General features: G+C 40.4%; 1 protein-coding gene across 1 annotated transcript; it reads left to right on the top strand.

The window, feature by feature from the left end:
- The first annotated feature begins 1097 nt into the window (after positions 1–1097).
- On the top strand, positions 1098–10400 carry LOC311042281 (protein lifeguard 1). The gene is made up of 11 exons (XM_084052923.1): positions 1098–1130; positions 2198–2315; positions 2591–2765; positions 3371–3449; positions 3914–3967; positions 4425–4515; positions 4669–4706; positions 5930–6017; positions 6571–6660; positions 8842–8889; positions 10090–10400. The coding sequence occupies exons 2-11, from the start codon at positions 2214–2216 to the stop codon at positions 10240–10242; spliced, it is 918 nt and encodes a 305-aa protein (XP_083909049.1). The 5' UTR covers positions 1098–1130; positions 2198–2213; the 3' UTR covers positions 10243–10400.
- Positions 10401–10857: the final 457 nt, after the last annotated feature.

Below are 10857 nucleotides of genomic sequence, written 5' to 3'. Positions count from 1 at the left end.
TAGCTTTGTAATTATGGCACTTAATGTGATTTCACTTGAAAGAAGGACTTGCAGACTAGTGGGATGTGCAGAGAGGAAATTGAACTGGGGGTTTCATTGGCCCTTAAGAGCATTGCTTTCAATGGTGATTCTTCATTAGGAAACATGTTCCCTCATGTTCATGTTCATTCCGTATTAGGCTAGTATAATTGCACTGTTTCTCAACGTTGGGTCTGGGGACCGCCAGGAGGTCCAAATGGACCGCTTTGCGTCTGTAACTCTGAGAGTGTACAAATGGAATGGATTTCATTTGTACACTCTCAGGCTTAAACTAACACTGGATTTTACAGTGGATATCGGGTCCCAGAGATAAAAGGGGGGGGGGGGGGGGGTAGTGGATCTTCAATATAGATTTTATTTCATGCAATGTTAGGTTAAAAGAGCATAGCATAAGAGAGCAATGGTTACATTCTCTACTCTTCACATATTAACTTTGATATCAACTCATTTCATGTTGTGTCTAACCAACCCTTTATTTTTCTCAGACGGAGAACTGAGATGAAAAGGGGTGAGAATCTCTGATATATTGTATGATGTATTTTCATCACACAGTAAGTCTTTTGGTATTATCAGCCATGGCTCTTTAACTGTGGAATATCCCTCCATCCCTGGATGATTAACTGGGCAAGTTCCCATCAATGATTAACAAAGGTGAGCCATGAAGGTCATGTGACACTGACACAGTTTGAAAGGTGCCATTGGAGTATAATTGCCTTTAGTGCCCCTTATCACATAGAGAACATAGAGAAGAATAATGATTAATAAGGATGTATAATCACAGGATATAAAAAGGAAACCTCGTTGTTGAGGCGTATGAACATTCCCAAATTAAATATTAAGGCTTATGGATCAATGTTAGAAGAAAGGATTAAAAAAATAATGAATTTATAAAAGGGCGGGGAGGGGGGGGGGGTGTCCTGAACTTCATTTGAACGTCCCACTGAGCCTAATGAGGGATACATCCTTTTTCCCCTGGAGCCAAAGTCCTGTCTCCGTGGGAACAGGCTGATAGCAGGTAGACTTTGCCCTGAAGGGAAACCAACACTACAGGAAGCGCAGCCCAGCAGATTCCTAGACATCACGCGCCAGAGGTAAGTGACGATATCATGAATTAGAATTGTTATTAATTGAAACACAGGGACAAAACCTGGATCGACTGGCAGCTGAACTCATTCCGATGACTTGTGAAATGTGAAATGTCTTTCAATGTTATCTTGCAAGTGAGGAGTCCATCTGCAGTGCTGTTCAAGTACAAGGTGCCCTCAAGTACAATAAGCCTTAGCCAAGTTCTCCTGATGTTCAAATTTGGGGGGGGAAATGGAATTATATGTTTTACTCAGTTCTGAACGTCATAGTTTTTTATTGTAGTTTAGTTTTTTATTTTAGGTGGTACAGTGTAACCATCATTGATCGGTAGCTATGTGTTCCTGGGCTAATACTCATATTCCATAGCACTGACAAGGAAGTTAAAGGCATTCACCAGTTCTTCCATGCTAATGCTATAGTTTGTCATACAACGTTTTTACATGGCAACACAATGACGTAAATTAAATTATTATGCTTTAGGCTTCACTGTCAGTGTAGTCATGGACAGTTACTGTTTATGTGACATTTACTGGGGTTTTATCTCCCTTAATTCAACTTTTTAATTGCCAAAAGCAATTTTGTTACTCAAATACTGCACCTGACCATAGATTATCATTCCTCACCTCTCCTTCTTGATGATAATTACATTTCCTCACAGACTAATAAAGCCTATTTTATCTGACCATAAAACAGCAATGTAGTTTCCAATGGGCGTCAAGGCCATAAATGGAAGGAAAAAACCTGTACTCTCCGTTCAATACATATGAAATAACTGATTTAATGCAGCACACAAACTGACATGTTTCAGCTGTCAGCCTTCATTAGCATGTGTAGGTGTATAGCCTTAACATCTTGTGAATTGGGAAATTTGCCAAAATAATGGCTGAATATTTTTGTATTATTCACATTTATTTACATTGTTCCGGTTGCCAATCGATGACCATATTGAAGGGTTATTATCTTTCCCCTCTTTGCATCCTTAAGATGTCTCTTTATCACTAAACTAACACGTACATACTCACATCTCTACTGTGTCTCCTCTCCTATGTTTCTAATTTATGGAAGATTCCAGTTGAACTCCAGGTAGAATGGACCAAACTAACGGCAGCGGTGACCATGGACCTCGTCCCCCACCTTATAATGCCCAGGATTATGGTCCCCAGGGCCCTTATCCAGTGCCAACATACCAGGTTAGTAGTTCTTGTTCAACGTATTAATAAAGCTCCTGTTGGCTTGATTTAGTTATGGTGAAACTAATCTTTCAGGGGAAAATAATGTATTATTTAAACCTAAATGCAGTCAAGAGTCAGTACTGGAGAGACTGAGTTAAAGGTGGTCTTTTTTGCGCTGTAACCTTATATTAATGTAATATACATTTACATCAAAATATGAATATGATTTTAGTTTTAGAATCCACCTCCTGATTTGATTAATTGAAATCGACCTTGTTTATATCTTTGACGAGGTTGGGAAGGGGAACATTGCCGTCGTCTCTCCCGCTGGTCCCTATGATAACGCGGTTCATCCAGGGGGCCGTAGTACAGCTGGAGATGGTCTCCAGTTTACTGAAGCCCCCGACTATCAAGACTTTGGAATAGAGGAGGATGAAAACAGCTTCAGTGATGGTGGTATAAGGAGAGGTGAGGAATGGAGAGATTCCCCCGCTCTGGGAATAGGGAGTGAGAGAGACAGAGGAAGGGAGATGGATGGAGAATCAGTGCATGTGTGTGTCTTTTTGTCTGTGAGTTTGCATATGTGCTCGCATCTGTTCATTTGGCTACATCTGGACATGAATAATCCCTATTTGCTCCCTCATTTGCTTTTGAATGTTTTCTTGAAATTGATTTGAAATTGAAACTTGGTTGCTCTGTGGCTGCATCCTGTCCTCCTCTTCACCTCCCACACAGCACACTTCATTTATACAAGAGGACCAGTGGATTCAATGAAAATAGAAACATTTTTCAAATGCTTTGTGGCATAAACAACTGAGCCTGCTGCCTCCCTTGCTGTGTCTCTGTCTGTCTGCCTTTTTGTATGTCTTCTTACTTTTCAATCTGCTTTCATCTGCCTGAGTCTCACCTACCCCCTCTCTCTCTCTCTCTCTCTCTCTCTCTCTCTCTCTCTCTCTCTCTCTCTCTCTCTCTCTCTCTCTCTCTCTCTCTCTCTCTCTCTCTCTCTCTCTCTCTCTCTCTCTCTCTCTCTCTCTCTCTCTCTCTCTCTCTCTCTCTCTCTCTCTCTCTCTCAGCTTTCATAAGGAAGGTCTATCTAACCTTGATGATACAGCTTCTGGTGACTGTTGGGATTATCTGTGCCTTTCTCTATTGGTGAGTCATCATTGCACAGGGGAAGAAAGATAAACCACATTACAGTGTGAACTTCATCTGTCTACCCTCAGTTTAGCCTGTTCCCTTGTAAGAGCACCAATTTACCACAAGTCGGGACATTTCTGTATAAAATGCTCACTCAGACCCCCCCCCCCAATACAAGTAACAGGCACGGTTACCAGCCTTGGCTGTAGAGAATGAATGACCATTGCTGCCCTAATATGCTTTCACTCTGTGGTAGTTTGAAAGCTTTATGGGTTCAGTATAATGTATGTGGTCGAAAGCTAGTCCTGTACTTCTTAATCGTAAATTGTACATGGCTCCCATGTGCACAATGCACTGTCCTCTGTTAATATTTAATAATAAATACATAAAACATTGCAGTGGTTCTACTTCTATAACATAAATGCTGCTTCTATAAAGCTGTAACCCGCTCACAATCTCTTCCTTTCACTGATTTCCAGGGAACCCCTCAGGGAATTTGCATGGACCAGCTCCTGGTTCACCTCTGTCATGATGTAAGCAATCACAACAAATCAACACATCTAGTTATGCTGCTCAGTATGTTTTTTCTCACCCCCTCTCTCTCTCTCTCTCTCTCTCTCTCTCTCTCTCTCTCTCTCTCTCTCTCTCTCTCTCTCTCTCTCTCTCTCTCTCTCTCTCTCTCTCTCTCTCTCTCTCTCTCTCTCTCTCTCTCTCTCTCTCTCTCTCTCTCTCTCTCTCTCTCTCTCTCTCACACACACACACACATTTCAACCATCAGTAAATTATCCAAATGAAAACATCACCCTGTGAAAACCATGGGGGAAAACCTTGGACTGCCACTGTGCTCTGATTTCTGTCTGCAGTAGCAGCTAGTATACACAGTATACATAAATAATGCACTCCAGAAATTAAAATTTTGAGCAGTGTTTCTTCACTTTATACCCTCTTTATTTCCTATTTACGAGGCACTCTATATTCTCTGTGAAACAGGGTGAGTGTGGTGGTACTCATCGTGGCCTTGTCCTGCTGTGACAACCTCCGACGTCGAGTCCCCCTCAACTTCATTGCCCTGGGCTTGTTTGTGAGTACCCATCAGCACCAGCCAGGCATCAAATTAAACTCCACCACACCTGCTCTACTTCACTGCGTCCCTGGGTTCTTTTGAAATGCATTTGTTTTCTGTGGTATTGTCCCTTTTCTCTCTCCGATCTATCTCTATCTGTCTGTCTTCCAGACTATCGTGGAGGGCCTGATGCTTGGATCTGTTGCAGTGTGAGTACACAGTACAGTATGTAGAATGTGTCCTCGGACAAACCCGCTACTTTGATACAGATGAACAAACAAACAAAACAACAAAGCCCCGATGGCCCGTATGTCTGTGATAGTTTTTCCCATGAAACACATGGAACGATAAAATCGGATTAAAGCTGTATCACTGCAGGTATAGCGCTTTTTTTCCTGGTTTATAGAGAGATTCCGTCCGTGTGTTGCTTTTGACCTTAAAAGCAAAGCTCGTAGGGGAGCTCAATACTAATAAAGACTATGCAGACAAACAAATATTTCATTGAAAACCTCAGATGAATATTCACTGAGAACAGAAGGAGGAGCTCTCTCTTTGTGGCAGAGTAAAACACATTTGCAACTTTATTCACACCAAGATTTCAGTGTATTTTCTTTATAGAGAGTCTGATGTGTGCCTAGGGAACAGAATCTCTTGGTGCCTTTGTAAACACAGACTTTAGATCAGCCATTCCCCCCCCCCCCACAATCAGAATATAATAACTCATCCCAATTAGCATATTTTTGGCATATTGCAGTAACAGAACCTTTTCAGTGATATGACAAGAACACAGCTAATGCATTACACAAGTCACCTCAGTCTCTGGCACATACAAAAGACTCTATCATCAGCACATCTTCATGAGAAGAATTGTGTTTTCCTTTTGGGGTAACATTACAGCATCGTAACGATACAGTAACTGCATCGATACATCGATTTTAATTTCAACAATCGAAGTATATCGATATGTAAACAGCAACATATCGTATCGGTTGCAAATAATCGATTATATCGATACTACAGTAAGTACTTGTGCGTTGTATTTAGCAATTTTAAGAAAAAAAAAGAAAAAGAGGGCTTTAATTACTTTTCCATTACATATAGCTACACTTGGTCTATCGACAAATGTGTTTATTCTCTGTGTTCATGTCAAGGTGCTGGTTTGTCCATACTGTATGTGTTCAAATACAATGTCCATGTATTTGCCAGATAATCACTGTGTTTACTATTATTAAATAGTTACCGATATCGATTTTAAATCATTGAATCGTATCGCCATGAAATGAACCAATAGCGTCCATGTATCGTATCGTCAACCATGTATCGTGATGCGTATCGTATCGCTGTTAAAATGTATTGTTACACCCCTAGTGACTAGGTAAGCATGCCACTTTTGGATTCCATTGCCAGTACATTTGTTTATCTATCTGTGCAGATTCTTTGACGCTGAGGCTGTTATGTGGGCTGTGGGGGCCACTGCACTGGTGTCCTTCAGTTTAACATTGTTTGCTATGCAGTCAAAAGTAAGTTCTCTCACATATTCTCTTTTTAAATGCAAGAGAATCCAGAGTTATTTTTATTTATGTAGACATAAATAAATATTTTAATGGAGTTAAGGTTTTGGTTCTGTATTTGCTATGCATCATGTCATACAATTGTTACATACAAAGTGTTTTTGTGGATTATTTTGGCTACTGTACCTACTCTTCGTTCTCTTTGTAATCCAAATTAAGTTTTGTCATTCATTGCTCACCGTTTATTCTATTTACTTCAATACAACTAGGCCAGGTGGTTATCTTGTAACTGACTTATTCAAACACTTAAGCACCGAATAGGTGTCTGTTTTCCCTTGAACTGTCTCCTGGATATGTGCTGCTGAACTGCAGTGCGAGTATAGTGCCCTCCATGATATAGCCCTCTGCAGAGCTGCACAGTACAGCTGCAATGCAGAGGACCTTGTGTGCCCTCGCCTTTATGACAATGACGAGTTTTAATGAGAGACATTCGGTCTACATTTCCTGTTTGAGCTGCTCATCATATTCAATCACCCCTCTCCCCCCCACCACCCCCACCTAGGTGGACTTCACTGCAGCCTACGGATGTGTTTGGGTGTTTGGCTGGACCCTCATGTCCTTTGCATTGCTTTGTGGAATCATGCGATCCCAGGTACAGTAAATCCATCCAATTCCTACTGTATGGTGTTTCTTTCTGGGAGAGTGCCCTGATGTTGAGGCAATACGGTATTATTGTTGCTGTCGGGTCGATACCTTGTATGTCCAAAACTCTTACTTTCAGGAAAATGTAAAAAAAAATAACTGTGTTCCAATGGATCCAATGTACTTATTATTTAGTCGCAAGCTCTTCTTAATACTTTTCATTGGCTCAATATTTATAAAGACACACTTTCTCTTAAAGAATTTCACAAAAATAGCATATATACAAGCTTACACATATCACATCACAACTCGTTTGAGCTTGTAGATAAGCTATTTTTGCGGGGCACTATCATACAAAAAACAAAAAAAAACATTAAAAGTTGTAATATGGACATACAAGATTTTTGCCTGACGGCAACGATATCCACAACACAAAGAGAGTGTTTGTCCCCAGGATTGGCACCTCATGAGACATCACTGACCTGTGGGTGATTTGAATACATTATGCATGTAAACAGTAAAGTCCTCAGTGTTATGGTTCCATTTGCTTCCATTTGTTAAACTAACACTTATAACTTTACTGTGTACGCATACATATGAAAATGAACTTGAAATTATACAGGACGATATACAATTACAAATTGACACTTTCTAGCACGGGACATGGTTAATTAACCAATAATTGTTGTTTAGTAAGTATAAATAAGTATAAAATATCATAATATGGTTTGTAGTATGTGTTTTCAGACATGGCCTCAATTTAGTATGCATCTCATATATTTAGTAGCTACTAAGCACTCGAAAGTACTAAAACGTAATTTGGCATAGCATAGGGGCATGAATTTAGTATGCATCTCTCACATACTATTTATTAGCTAAGTTTTTGGATATGCTAAAAAGTAATTTGGTATACTAAATAGTAGGTGATTTCGGACAGGGCCTAAATTTAGTATGCATCTCACATACTATGTAGTAGCTACTAAGCTTTCGGACACACTAAAAAGTAATTTGGCATACTAATATGTTAGTACCGAATGTGATTTGTGACAGTCCCCAGTCTTCTTGCAAAATATACAAAATGGCTCCTTGAATGGTGGTTACACCAACTTGACAATTCAGTTAGTTGACTTGACTGACATTATTCCCCAAATTAATTATTATATTCAGAGCTTTGGTGATCCATTTCTTTCAATGAATATTAAATAGTTCTAATGTAAGATCATGCCCTTAACTAGTTGATAGTGTTTTTGGAAAAAAAAAGTTTTAATACTATACTGTTATACAACAAGGCAACCTAGAGGTGTGCATAGTTGAGCAAAAAAATATGTAATAATAACTTCAATGGTAGTATACATCATTTTACAGCATCTAGGAAAGAATGCCCAGAATGAAAGGGCTCGAGACAAGCTTTCAAAGGCGATCAATCAGTCTGGTCCTTCTAGTCTGATTAGTTATGTACAACAATGCGGTAATTAATCATTTACTCATTTACCTTTGAACGTGTCATTGATCCATAAGTCTGATACAGAGTTAGAGATCTAATTTATCACTGTTTCTCAACATCGGGCCCAGCCAATCTGCACTGTAAAATCCAGTTAATTTAACTCAGAGTGTACTGTTACAAATGGCTCAGTTTGCGACAAAGGAGGAAGCTCACACAAACCTTAGATGTTCAAAGGAACAAACCAGAACTCAAAAGTGTGCTCCTCGGAGCACAGGTCTCTGCCAGGGCGGGTTGCCAACCCAGGGCCCGCAAACTTTGGAACGCAGTCATAGCCAAATGGAATGATAAAGAGATAAAGTGCACCGATTTGTGTGAGTTTTGACAAAATCTGTAGGAGTAGTTTCAAAAAGTGTGTTTTGAAGAAAACGCAAAATGGCAGAAAATGGAATCTGGCACAAACGGGCCATGATCCAAGGAATCCAAGGAAAAAAGCTGTTGATTGTATGACGATGACCTACGGTTCAAGAGTTATAGGCCAAAACGTGAAGGGGGCTGTTGAGTGGCATTTTGTGCAAAGCAGGCCCCTCCCGCAAACTTTCATAGTGTGCATCATAGTCAATCGGAATGCCCTGTGGAGCACACTTTTCTAGTTTATTTTAATCTTCTCATAATTTTCCTTAGTTAAATTACATATATAAGAGAATAAACCGTAAGCCCTTTGTTTTGTGTCTCCATCTCTTTCAACAGTATCTTTACATTACATATGCCTGCCTTGGAACCTTGTTATTCTCCCTGGTAAGTAAACTATGAAATCTACACAGAATCACTTTCCACACTCAAGATCAAAAATGACTATTTCAATACAGAGAGGTTTAATGCCAGTTGAGCCCATACATTATATGAGCCTTGATCCAGAGCCAGGCAGCCTGCTTCCAATGTCTGTCACAGTGGTTAGATTTAAGAGAGAAACTGTGGTGCCCTCGTGCCCTTTAATTTCAATTATGCACAGCTGAACAGCAGTGGTCTACATTTTCATAGCTACAGTAGCTCTCTGCGGGCCTGTGGCATTAACAGCAAAAGTGGTGACCTGCTCGTTCTGGTGGAACGAACTAGGCCTACGCACAGCTGAACAGGCTGTCAACAAGCAAGTTACAACTTGTTTTGTGCAGCGGATGTACGGTGTAACAGTTATTTGCCTGCTTTTAAATGTATGTAACTCATTCTTTGAACTGATTCTCAGCATACCATCTTTCTCTCTCTTCATCTCTTACACACACACACACACACACACACACACACACATATCCAACCTGCCGCATTTATAGTACATCTTATCCCTTGGACATCAGTGTTCTCTGTGTTGTTGCGATGTCACACGTGCACGCTGTGGAAGCATCTGATCTCATCTAATCTGTTCTGTAACTCAGTGGTACCCAACCTTTTTTGTCTCATGTAACTCTTGAGCTGTTTTGCCATGCCGATAGACAGTACCCTCACTCGTGTGTTTTGATGATTCTCTTAAATTTGTTCTATTACTATCCAACAATATATTAATGGACATATCATAGATCTGACAGGACACAGTGTTGTTTGATAATGGAACTGTCTTCGGTGCATTGGCTGCTTTCTTGTCAAATGTGATAGTTTCATCCAAACCTATGACTGCAGGGAGAATGAAAGCGACAGCAACTGTTGAGCCATTTATCCATGTTTGTGCACCAATTGTTTTTGGGGCAGATTTTACCATGGATGTATTAGTTTTGACATGCATGATCATGACTTCTTCCCATCGTGTAATAGGTGAAACCTGCTGAAAACTAGTTAAGCACACATAACATTTGATAAGATTACATGGAATATTTTCTCAGAATTTGGGAAATACATTTTAATAAATCCCCAATCATTCCATGTACCCACTGCAAGCTGCTCAAGTACCGGTTGGGAACCACTGCATGAAGTCTAACGCTCGCTCTCTCTCTCTCTCTCTCTCTCTAGTACTTGGTGATGGATACTCAGCTTATTCTAGGAGGGAAACACAAAAAGTACTCAATCTCTGCTGAGGAATACATATTCGCTGCTCTCAACCTGTATCTGGACGTCGTCTCACTATTTCTTCTACTGCTGCAGCTCATTGGCCTCTGTCGCTGAAAGGCCGTCTTGTTTCCCACTTTCTGCTTGAATCAGTTTGATTCCCCACTTAAGGCTAATTCATACTTTGTCGCCTGACCGCATCACTCAGTGAAAATAACTGATCATTATCTGCTACTTTCATCAAAGGACATGATTGCTCAACTGAAAAAATATATTTTGGAAAAGTATTTGCGAATTAGGAATTGGGCTTATTCTTGAGATGTTGGGGAGGGAGTCTGCAGAGAGATAAAACTTAAAGGCTACATTATACTGCCGATCTACAAGCTCACAACGTGCCATGCTGTGACGCGTTGTGAGATTGTATTTCGGCTATTTTTGGTGTGACACTGGCATGCACGATATAGTATAAATCACCCTTAAAGACGAATTGAAGTGGTAGTTTGAGAGCATTTAATTTCCGTATAGTGACATATTTCCTAGTGAGACGGGAGCTAGCAGCGTCTCAGCCGATGACAGCAATGGGAACAGGGTTGGAACGCATAGAGCTTTCCAACCCATCTCCCCGTTTCCAACTTTCACTTACCAGCTGTCCGCACATCTTTTATCTGCTTTTAAGCACGGATTCTGAGCATTGCCGAGTATCTGACCCGCCTGGATGTCATGCCGCTCTAC

The sequence above is a fragment of the Gymnoscopelus microlampas genome (assembly GCF_963454915.1).
Source record: "Gymnoscopelus microlampas genome assembly, chromosome: 3".
NCBI classification, from domain to species: domain Eukaryota; kingdom Metazoa; phylum Chordata; class Actinopteri; order Myctophiformes; family Myctophidae; genus Gymnoscopelus; species Gymnoscopelus microlampas.
Note: the sequence above shows the minus strand (reverse complement) of the source record. Positions and strands in the feature narration are given on the sequence as shown.